This window comes from Furipterus horrens, unplaced genomic scaffold (genome assembly GCF_987537825.1).
Source record: "Furipterus horrens unplaced genomic scaffold, mFurHor1.1.pri manual_scaffold_8, whole genome shotgun sequence".
In the NCBI taxonomy this organism is placed as follows: domain Eukaryota; kingdom Metazoa; phylum Chordata; class Mammalia; order Chiroptera; family Furipteridae; genus Furipterus; species Furipterus horrens.
The window spans coordinates 54,161,368-54,173,440 of record NW_028327178.1 but is presented as its reverse complement, the minus strand read 5'-3'; the positions used below and the strand labels follow the sequence as shown (position 1 = coordinate 54,173,440).

Below are 12,073 nucleotides of genomic sequence, written 5' to 3'. Positions count from 1 at the left end.
TGCAATGATGATGTGATAGAAAATACTTTACAAAAGGGAATTTATAAAATCAGCATCTAGATTCAAAACTAGACCTGGGCAGAAAAGCAAGATTTCTTTTTTTTTTAATTACCATATTTAAAAATAAACTAAACTAAAAAAAATACATTAAAACTTAACATCACAAACAGTAACTAAAAGTTATTGAAAAAGCTTGATTCTTTAGAAAGGCCTTTTCTGAGGATGTGGGTGAGGCTATTTGTGGCTCTAACTGAACTCCCCAAGAACCCCTCAAAACTGATGTGTGAAGAACGAAGAACGCATCTGCAATGCCAGCAGAATCACAGAACTCAAGGGCAGTCTCAGGAAGACAGTCATGACCACCAAGGGGGGCTCACCCCTTAGCAGGTACTGCCATAAATCAGCAACGAGGTCATGGGCCACAGTCAGGGATGGTAGAGAAAAAAGAGGTATGAAAAAATGTTACCTGACCTTACGTGTTTTTGTTCCTTTCCTCTACTGACTTCTCACTATTCAGGGTTAACAAGAGCAAGTGTGCTTGGTCTGGGGATTAGCTAAGTAGTCATGTCTTTGGAAAATAAAGAGAGACCTAAGCCAAATGCCTCAGGAAATTCTCAACTGGCCCAGGCTCAGCTTGACCACTGTGGGAAGGACTCCCATCCTGCAGGAATTGGGTTTATTGCTGGGGAGGATGGTTCGGCCAGCACTTATCAAGGGCCTTTCAGCAATACTTAACCACCCTCCCCGCTCCACTACCCTGACTTTAAAGGGCTTCCCAAATCCAGGTCAGTCTAGAATTGGGTTGGACTCAGGGAGCCTGTGGTAGGGGCTCTGTACCCCTCGGGCCAGCAAATGGCACTGAGGCCTTGAGGGAAGGGTGGGACACTCCCTTTGACCAGGGGCCTTCCACTACAAGCCCAGACCATCAGACTCTTCAGACTCATCACAGCGTGTAGCCTTGCCAGCCCACAGCACGCGGCCCCTCCCTCAGGGACTGACACTGTGGTCATGAGCACCACCCTCTGAGGTGAGTGTTCAATCTGCCACTTGGTTCGAGACAACATTTAACAGAGAAACAAGTGAGTAATTGACTCCTTACCCAAATTTCAATATTAAAAATCTTAAGTACTTTACATGGTATAAACTTCTCTTAGTTTCCATGCTAGGGAATCTATAACACTGAGGATTAAGATGAAAAAATGGTGTTCTAAAGGAGGGCTTCTCTTGAAAAACACTGAGCCCCCAATCTTACTTAAATATAAGTGTGGTAACTACAAAGAAATTAAGGCTTTTCTACATGTTATTGCTTAAACTGACTAATAAAGTTTAAGCCTCAGTCCCATGCCTTTGTTGCAGGCCCTCTGATGTTGCTTAGTTCCAAGGGTCTATGGGAACCCTGCAACAGCCACATTCTCACACTAATAGCTAGAGGAAGATAAAGAAGAATTAATAGAATATTGGGATTTAAAATGTCCTCCAAAAATAGGAGTTCTTTTTGTGTGTAACTAACTCACACGCCCCAGGGGTCAGATGCAGACTAACTTGGATAATTTTCTCTGAACTTCCCCTTTCACGGGTCGTGTCAGAAAAAGAGCATGGTGGAAAAAAGGGCTGGCCACAGAGCCCCAAGCCTGCACACCCCAAACCGGTTTGCATTTGTTTACTTTCTCAGATTTGAAAAACACATGATTGGATTTACTAGTCATGATTCAAGCACATGACAAAGAGAGCAAAACAGGAGTGCAGAGGTTGAAACCAAAAAGGAAGATGACTAAATGAAACCTGAACTGGAGCCGCAGGGATCAAGGGCCCCACCCACCAGATACCTCTTGGTTCACAGCAAATCCAATGCTTACTGCCACGGTTGGAAATCTGCAAAGGGAAACAGAATGGTTTACACTCTAAAATATAAATGGCCTCTTGCAAACCTCTCGCACACACTTAGGAGCCTCTGTGAGGCTGTGCAGCACCATCACTCACACACTGCACAGAATAAGCTTTCTATAGTGTGGGTGGGTTTGCTTTTTAAAAAACTACTTCCCACAATTTCACTAACTGCTTCCAAGACAAACAGGCTTAGCTGATCATGTTGTAAGACAGCTGACCTTGAAAGAAAGCGGTATTCTGAAAGTCATGTAAAATTGATGTAATTCGACAATGATCAAGTGCCCAACTGAGAGGCATTGTACGATAACAATCAGCTTTCTGGTTCTCAGAGACCTCCAAAGAGGCCAGATTCATGTACTGGCAGAGTGAGGAGGTTCCCCCTAGGAGGTGACATCACAGGCCCCAGATCACAGGCCCCACCCAGGCCACAGCCTCCCACCCACCCAGAGGCTGGGTCTGGGTGACAGCAACAGCCCTCCTCACCTGTCTCTCATGTGAGTGCCTAAGCAACCAACAGCAGGCATGAGTCACAGTGGTCAAAGCTGGCTATGACATCACAGTTTGCCTGTGGTTTTATTTCCTGGATTTGTTGTTGCTGCTGTGTTTTTGAAATAATCTTTCCTTTACGTGAAGATCACCAGAGCTTAACAAGTAGGAACAAGAAAAGGCTGGGTACTGCTAGCCTACAGGAAAACTATGAAACCAGTCAAACACGGATCTGAGCCTTGACTGCCAAAGTGGCAGCTGTGTGACACTATCATCATTGGTGGCTGGCTCACTAAGCAAATGCACTGTAAGCCAGGCTCAGCTTTAGTTCCGACTCTCAGAGGAGCTCTCCCTCGCTGGCTTTAGTCCCAACACTGCCACCCTGGACATAAGGATGCACGGGTCCTGAGCTGCAGGGGCCAAAGGTTTCCAGATGTCTTTAGGCCATGAGAATCACTATGGTTGTGGCCCTGTAACTGAAACTGTGCAGGTCAGCACCACAGTTTGTTCTCCAAGTGATGCTCTTCTCCAAGTTGTCTCTCTGGTTCCATGTTCCCCATGGCCCTGGGGCCAGTGGGCGTGTGGCCTTCACCACACCAAAGGACTCAGCTGGCTCTGTCCCCATTACCAGCATATTAGAATGGCAACTGAGACAGAAATAGCAGGTGCTCCACTGGGCAAACACACCTAAGAGGGGAGGCCTGTGATTCCACATGAACTCCCCAGGGGGTCTCAAACTTTAGTTAAAATTAGTCTGGTGTTGCTGTTACTAGGTGACACTACTCAATTGCCTCAAAAGGGTCACCTGTGTGGGCATGACTGACTGAATTCTTAAGCTAAACTACATTTAGAAAAGGGTGATGATTAACATGCTACATCAGAATTAGTTTACATACTTATATATAAACATACTGTTTGTGGCAACACATGAGAGGACAGTAACAAGAGTGAGTACCCCATCATCTGGCTGTGCTTGCACTTTCTCACTTTAAGTGAGGAAATGGAGTATGTCCTTGTCAACTATGGCAGGGGCTCTCAAAGTATGGCCCAGGAATGCAAATCCATGAGCTATCCCAACCTACTGAATGGGGACCTGGGGATGAGCCAGGAACCTGCGCCAGCAATCCAGGGATTCTATGCATGTTTCCATCAAAGAACCAGCCTCAGTCCTGAATAAGTGGGTATAGCTCCAACACCTGCCCTACTGGTCAGAGATTCTGGGACCATGTCCCTGTCACCTCCCTGGGCTCTATAGTTCACTTCCCTTCCCCTTCCTCCAATGGCCCCTCTGAATTTTCTACAGCTCTTTGGCTGCATTAATCCAATCAGATTAGTCCTGACCAGCTTCTAATGGGTTCCTCATTCTGTCTCATGGTGATATGAGGTTTGCTCCCACTGTGAAGGTGGTTCTGGAATGTCACTCCTCACTTGCCCCTGTCTACCCTTCATGCTCTGGCAGCTGCTGGGCTGTACATGCTTCTTTCTAACCCTGCTTGGTTTTCCAGGGATCCTTCTTAATTCAACCCAACACAAAAACATTGGTTTTTAAACAAGTGAAAATTTCCTACATGTTCTGAGAGTTTCTCCTAAGTGGAAAACCTTATTTTTAAATTATCAAGACTTGATCACTTTTGTAATGAGACTGTAAACCAATCAGAGGCTTACTTATATACTCCTGCCTCCAAAAATGCTACTTTGGGAAGACAAAGTCTTAGAGGACAGTTTAGGCACCAGAATGGGGTGACCTGTGCTTATGCTCACCTGTGCACGAAGTTGCAGGTGCCGTCAATGGGGTCGACAATCCAGGTGGGGCTGGGGGTGAGCACGCACTTGGCCCCTGCAGCTGCAGCCTCTTCTGCAATGAACCTGTGGTGGGCAGGAGCTCAGTGTGAGAAAATGCACCAAGAACTCAAGACAAAGCAATTCAAATTGCTTCTGGTCCCATCAAAGACAAAGCAGACACAGGAAAGAGATTTTATTATCATTTCTCTGGGTTCAACAGAGGCAGAGTCTGTAATAGACCATCTGTGTTTCCATCTGTCTGCTAGTCTTCTGACTCAGCAGGCTTTAGAAAATGCAGTGACACCTTGATATAGGAGTTTTGGAGAAGCATCAGGAAGATGTGAGTGGGCCAGGTAATAAAGAAATACAAGAATGAAGAAACCTGGGAAGCAGATCTTATAAAGAAATGCTAACTCTCTTTTAACTTTAGTCTGGAGGAGAGAAGGCCGAAGACACATGAGAAGGAAGGGTATGAGGAATACCTGCCTCAGAGCAGAGCCCAACCTCCAGTTCTCCTGCTAGTGGTACTGTAGTAGTAGTGCCTGGGGAAGACAGCCTTGCTGGTCCTGAATGTTAATTGCCACCTACAGCTGATACCTCCCATGTCTGTAACCAGTCTGGCTTTTCCTGAACTGCAGAAAAGGTGACAACTGCATCCGTGCCCACTGGCCCCCATCATATGGGCTCATTGGGAACTGACAATTTTCCACAGAGGCCCTCTCCACTCTGGCCTCTGGCCCAGGAGCCTGGGGTAGGCTGCCCCACAGGGTACTCCTGCCCCCTGGGAACACAAGGGAGAGAAGAAAGTGGGAGAGTAAGGTTAGGATTATTGCCCTATTGCTCCACTGGCAGTCACCACAGGAGCATCCCAGCCTCAAGCCTGCACACCATCCTGCACCAGGTACAGCGGGTCCCATCCCTGGCCCCTCCTTTGTAATTAGTCCTCTGAGGTCCAAGCCTCCTGAACCACACTCATTGGAGTGGGCCATCTACTTCATCTACTTCCTATTAGGAACCTGGACAAAACAACCAACAGCTCAAATCAGCCTGCAAAGAAGGGTGCTGCTGGCTGTCCTTAGTCATGTCTGCCTCAGCAAAGGCTCCACCAACGACCAAGCTCTTCCCTCCTGTCCTCCCTCCTCCAACCATCCGCACAGACTCAGCACAGCACAGTGAGGGTTACTCAGGCACCGGTGACAGCCACAATCCATAAGCTGGGGTCCCACAAAGCTGCCCACTGATTATGCCTCTGGAGCTGTTCTCAGGAGGAAAGCGCATATTCTATCCAAATCAGACAAAACAGTGCTTGGCACACAATAATGCTCGGTATGTGTTCCTAATGGTCACAGAACTAGGTTCACCAAGGGTGGAGCCCTTGCTCTGCACTGTCTTGTCACCAGGGCCTGGTCCATGGCAGGTGTCAAGCATACTTTTGTTTTATGTGTGAATATGAGATGCTGCTGAGAGGTTTTCCATTAGCATCTCATGAAATGTCCATGTTTTTACTAATATGGAAACACCGAGTGACAAGCAATGCTTCATGATCTACTACTGGCATTTGGTGTACTGTCAATCATGGTCATCAGCTGCTTAGTCCCTGATGTTGGAGGCTAAGAGGTCAAAGTGCTGGGCAGGATATTCCCTCTCGGCCTCAAGTGCTTCTGGAAATCTCTTTTCCCAGAGGAACCATGTGTCCTAAGATTTGTCATCAATGGACTTGCAGATGAGATTGACACCACACCATTAATAAAAAGAGTAAAATGGGAACCCCTGTAACTGCTCAAGCCAATCCAATAGCGACTAGCTACCTGAGGCTGTTTAAATTTAAATAATTTAAATAATTTAAGTTAAACTTAAAAAAATTAAGAAGTCAGTTTCTTAGTCTCTCTAGTCACATTTCAAGGGCTCACTAGTCACATGAACTTGAGGCTATCACAGTAGACAGTGCAGTTGGTACATTCCTGTCTTCCAAGTTCTGTGGGTCAGGGTTTGTCCTGTCTGTAGCGCTGTGATGAGAACAAGCACCCTGCATTCTAATATCCCTTCTCAGTCAACAACAGTGCTGTCGTATGCACTGTTAATTCACTGCTCCCCAACAACTCTGGGACCACCATTTCCATTTCATAGATTATGAAATTCATGCTCTATATGCACACACAGTCATCTAGCCCCCTCTCCTGATAGGTAAATTACGTGGAAATGCATCAGGGCATATGATGAGTGTACATATATCACCTTAAGGCTGGTATTTCCACATTCTCCTCCCCGTGGTCTCATAGAGAAACCCACACAGGAACAGGCAAAGCACTAGGTTGGGGAGCACTGACTGAGAGACCTGAGAAAATCATGCCCAGAAAATGGCAGCTGTGCAGGAAAGCCTGGGTGAGCACCATCTGCCCCCAGAAGCTTATGACGATCTAGAGTGCAACCAGAACAGTGGATGCTGGTTCCCTGCTTTTGTCTGCTCAGTGCTCCCTCTTACTGTTGGGAAGTGCTTCCCTACCATCAGCTCCTTCCATGGGCTGTTGAATCCTTTGGATCACATAATCCAGGCAGGCAAGTCCAGGTGGAACAAACAGCACGGTGAAAGACATGAAGAAGTCAGAGGAGCCACACCGGGCAGGGTGCACCCAGGCGGGGATGCCGAAACTCCTGACCCCAGCATAGGTTATGTGCTTAATGAATCACTGCACTTAGCTGATGATTAAATATGATATTAGCTCTGCCAATTTCCTTGGCCAAAGTCTTCAGGAATTGAATCTGTTTTCAGTGTCTTCTGTAGCTATATGATTTTCCCCTGAATTGGCTTAGGAATATATTCTTGAAGAAAAGGGTCCATACTTTAAAAACACTTGGACCAAGTACCAAAGCTTAAATTGGGCACAAGTTCAATAAAGCAGTAAGAAGACATTACTAAGGTTCAAGATGGGAATGGAAATGACTCATATGCAAAGATCAGTTCCCAAGAAACTGAGGAGGAATGTGTTTTTTTTTTTCTTTTTTGAAATTAAATGTGATTGTAAGTGGGAAGCCAGTACCTATCAAAGTTAGAGAGGAAATTGCTGGAGTCTCCTGGAAGGACAGAGAGCGTTTTGCGACTGATCTGAGTGTCAGAGCACAGTGGTCAGCACAAAGGCCATTCACTCGCATACCAACGGGGCTTCTTGAAACACACAGGGCCAAGGGGTCTGTCAGTTCATTAGCAAAACATGTGGGGTGCCATCTCTGGGATTCACCAGGCAGCCTGTTTGCAGCAGCATCTATAATACTCCTGTTAACACAGCTTTTGCCCTGCATAGCATTTCTGACGGCAGTAACTCAAAGTGCCCTTATTGAGCCCTGAACTTTTTCAGCAGTTGGTTATTCACACCCAAGGGTTCTCCTCCTCTTTACCCAGTTGCCCAAGTGAAAGGAGATGAAAGGTGCATTGGTCACCTCCCTATGTGCTCCATGTCTGTGGGTGGCATTCTGGGCAGCTAACAAGGATGTTGACCGTGTCACTCTTGAGGCACTAAAAATATCTGATTGGTATGTGGGTAGGGATGTAGAGGCTTTATTCACTTAAACCTGATTGTCCTTGTGTGGGAAGTTAATACCAGGGAATGGGAGAAAACATTCTTCAGCTCTCCACAGAGGGAGTGAGGACATCAACTTGTATAAATGTAAGTGAGAAAAGAAAAGGTGAGAACTTAACAAGAGCACTGGAACATCTACATAAAATCTACAACACAAATAGAAAGAAACAATGCATGTGACTAAATGTGAGGAGCTCTAGGGCCACTTCATTAGTCTATCTAATGTACAAGAGAAAAATAACAATAGGGATATGGTTCAAAGTTTGGTGACAAATCAGAATGATACATTCTGTTGCATAATTTCAATAGTTGTGATTGATGGCCAAGTGCATCTGGGGCTTTTCTTCCTGGCTAGTAGTTCCTCTGTGACAAGGTCAGGCCACTAGGGAGCCAATTAATGTTCCTTAGCCTCATATTCTCATGCAGCAGCCCTCCCCACCCCCAGCACCTCAACTGCCCTGGACATGTGCACCCAGTGCAAAACACAGTGGGGACATGAAGGAAAACAAGTGTCTAGCTGGCAGTGATTGGGAACATATTTTCTCCAAGTCCAGGACTATGCTGGGCTTACCGCAGGGCACAGGAGTCACCACGATGGACAGGCCCTATCCCGCCAAGGGGGGCCCAGACTGGGACAGAGAAGGCAACTATTGATACTGAGCAGCTCAAGCTGCTGTCTTTTGCCTGTGTCAACCCAGACAAAAGGGACAAGGACAGGTGTGTATACATATGGTTCAGTGATTCTACTGAATATTTTCAGAGCTGCAAGACTTGGATCTAACTCAAAATCAACTGAAAACAGGTTGAAGCATCCAACATGGGCAGGCCTAGATGGGGACCGTGGAACTCTCAACCTTGACCTCCCTACTGGTTTGCTTGCTGCCATTACCACCGTATGTTACCATTAGTGCAGGAACTGAAGAGCTGAACTTGGTGGGTCCCTCATTCCTCAGTGAGGAGTTTGAGACCCTGGGAAGTAGGATGATTGCCAAAGCTGGGGCAGAAGAAAATTTAAACCTTACCAGTCTTTGATTCAGTTTATGCCTGTGGTTCAGATCAGAGACCCAGACTTTGAATTTCATGAACGAGTAAAATAAAATAATAAGCCAGGGAGCCTACATCAGATTGTTAAAACAAATAGTTGCAATCTATCTTTAATATTCTTTCATGAAAGACTAAAAATGAGGACGGATATAAGCTCAGTATGAAAGAAAGCCCTTCCTAATGTAGGAAACAAGGAAATAGTGACTCCCAAACCAGTACAAAATCAGTAATAACAAAGGGCAAATGTAATTAAAGGGTCTCTGAGAGGGGAGTTGACAGCATTAGCATATTCACAAATCACAACAGGGGCATTTAGATAATCGCATTAGATTGTAACTCTGGAGTAACCAGTAATGGAGAAACGGGGAAGGAGAGGGGTGGAGGAGCTAATCCCATTAGGGCGGGGAAGCTAATCAATTTCACTTTAGAGTGGCAATTTCACTTTAGGGTGGGGAAGCTAAGACTATAAAACCAGCCATCTTTGTCTACTTGGCGAGCACATTCTCCTGGCTGAGGGTGCGCCCGGCTCTACAGACTCGTGAATAAACGCCTTGCTTTACTGCTCAAGTCCTGTGTCCCAGTTTTTATTGTGAGCATTTCTCACACTAAGAAAGGATGATAGGAAACCTTCTGCTAACATATTGTTTAAGGGATATATTAAAATACTATGAATGCAGAAAAATTACAACATACTATTTTATTTTACGACATGAACACAATTTTTTTTCCCATCATGAATTTGTCTATGATCTAAAACATAATTAAATGCCAAAAATTCTGGTACTTGCTTTTAAATCTTAGTCACTGGCAATAACCAAACTTGACCATAGATATCTTGAAAAATGATTCCATCTAATTTGAATGTTCTAGGCTAACTAAGCAGAGAATAGGAACAATAACATCCAGCCTTCAGCCTCATCCCAGAGCTTCCCTCAGAGCAGAGAAGAAAGTGGTGGTAAAGAGCCAGGGCCTGACCATAGGCCAGCACATCTCTGCCATCATGCCTGAGTGGTATGAGTTTGTGGACTGCAGTTTGGGAACCACTTCCCTAAGTCACTCATTCCTGGTCAGGCGTGTGTATTTTCACCCCCCCCCCCCCAAGGCTTTTTCAGAAACAGAGGCTTGGCATTAGCCCGTTGCAGATGCTCCCAGATGAGCCTGATAAACACCCTAGGTGAGGTATACTGCTCTGGGCAGATGATTTTATAAAGGGGCTTTAAAGCCCAATCGTCCCCTGGTGACTGTGAGGCTGTCTAGTGGAGGTGGGATAAGCTGCAGTCACACACATAATACACTATCTTTATTCTGTGATACAAAGCAATATTTAAGTTTACCTTGTGAAGATGGAATCCACATCCCATCCTGACACAATGGGAATCCAAACCACTAGCAACTGCTGCCAACACATACAATAGGGGATATAATTTTGTTACAAAAACAGGGGAGTCCAAAAATCCCCAGAGTTTGCTGCTGGGGGATGGGGAGAAGTAAGCAGCTTTTCAAATGCTTCCACATGCCTGAGGCTGGTGGCTACTGTCTTTCTTATGCAAATGGCTTTAATGCATCCAAAGCCTCAGGCAGATGGGAGGAGTCTTGAACCAGGGGACGGTATGGAAAGCACACAGAGCCTACGTAAGGGTCTGTGAATGGTCAGAACTGTTTGCAACGCCCACTGCGTCAGATGACGCAGTCAGGGATATATAAGCAGCTGCAGACATTTTAGCGGGGTCTCTCAAGCTCTCGTTCGGGCTCTGGCTCTCACTGGCACTCTGGCTCTCGCTCTGGCGCTCTGACTCGGACTCTCTCTGGCTCTCGCTCGTGCTCTCACTCTGAGACTCTCGCGCTCTGACTCGGGCTCTCACTCTAGCTCTCGGGCTCTCTCGCTCTGGCTCTCTCGTGTGTGCTCCCTCCACGTGGCTTGGTGAAGGGGCCTTCTCCATGTGGCTTGGAGAAGGGGTCTCCAGGCTGCTTTAAGAGGCTCTCGCCATGCAGTTTTGAGAAGGAGAGAAGATCCACACGGTTTGCAGGAAGAAGGCAGTTTGCAAGGAGGCTGAGAATCCAGGTGGTTCTGCATTGAGAGCTGGAGGGCACCACAGCACAGAAAGGACCTCCCCAATCAGGATTGAATGATTGGCAGCTGCTGGTAAAGCTGAACTGTGTTGGGAAAGTAGGGAAACGGTTTCTCTGACTTCCCTAAAACTAGCCTGGTTTGGAAGGGGGGGGAGGCAAGGATATGTGTTTGTGGGTATTTTAAAGAGCATAAGACTTAATAACAGAAATCCACAAATAACTAAATCTATATAACTGTTAAATAAACAATTCTTTTTCTTTTCACCAAACTCTGGTATTGAGAGTTATAATTTTGGCGGCGGGCAATCGGGCCCCTAACCAAAGAGCCCGTGGGTTTGTTTTCAACTGGAGCAGCCCAGGGGTTCTGTAACAATTTCAGAACTTGATTTAAGTACTGGAATCTGACTGAAAACCACCAGAGCCCTGATAATGCCATTGTATCTAGTCTGCAGTGACCTCAAGGCCTTACCAGGACTCCACATAGCCAACCCAGCCCTCATTTCTGTCATAGCCACCTGGACCACTCCTTCTGAATTCTCAAGAATCAAGATAGTTCCTCAACCAGAAATAGAAGTCTGATTGTTATAGCCTTTTTACTCTCAAAGAATGAAAGCAAACTACGATTCTTCTGACATTGCCATTTAATTTAGACTTTAAAAAGTAAAAAAAATTATAAACATTTTAGAGTTTATAAAAATTTTAACAGCCCTGACTGGGTAGCTCAGTTGGTTACTGTTGTCCCGATGTGCCAGGTTGCGGGTTCGCTCTCCAGTCAGAGCACATACAAGAAGCAACCAATGAATGCATAAATAAGTGGAACAGCAAATCAGTGTTCCTCTCTCTCTGTCTCTTTCTCCCCCTTTCTCTATCTCTCTAAAATCAATCAATAAAAAAAAAAAAAATTATAATGGATGTCAGAGATCCTGACTTCACATAGCATAAGGAAATATGAAATAATAGACACTCGAACACAAAGGCTATCAACAAAATAAAATAAATACAGTCTATTGGCAGAGAGAATTCTGAAGGGAGAGGTGGTTACCCTGAAATAACCTAACAAGTTAGAAGGAAACAGCAGGAAAAAAAGGAAGTAAGTTTGAACACCACCTTGTCTTTTCACTTCAATTAATCATTCAGAGGGGAAAAAAGTCTATCGTGTCTATCCTCCACTACATGGCTGCTGAGGGAGATGGCCTTAGATATTTCTGCTGCATAAGTACACTAAAATG

At 45.6% G+C, this 12,073-nt stretch overlaps 1 protein-coding gene across 2 annotated transcripts in view; it reads right to left on the bottom strand.

The window, feature by feature from the left end:
- The window catches only part of IMPA2 (inositol monophosphatase 2), a 61,902-nt gene that overhangs the window by 28,703 nt on the left and 21,126 nt on the right, over positions 1-12,073 (bottom strand). For both annotated transcript variants that reach the window (XM_090285833.1, XM_090285832.1), the window contains 2 exons: positions 4,135-4,239; positions 1,827-1,872 (listed from right to left, as the gene is read on the bottom strand). In XM_090285833.1, the coding sequence (XP_090141959.1) occupies positions 1,827-1,872; positions 4,135-4,239 (151 nt within the window). The remainder of the gene's footprint in view (positions 1-1,826; positions 1,873-4,134; positions 4,240-12,073) is intronic.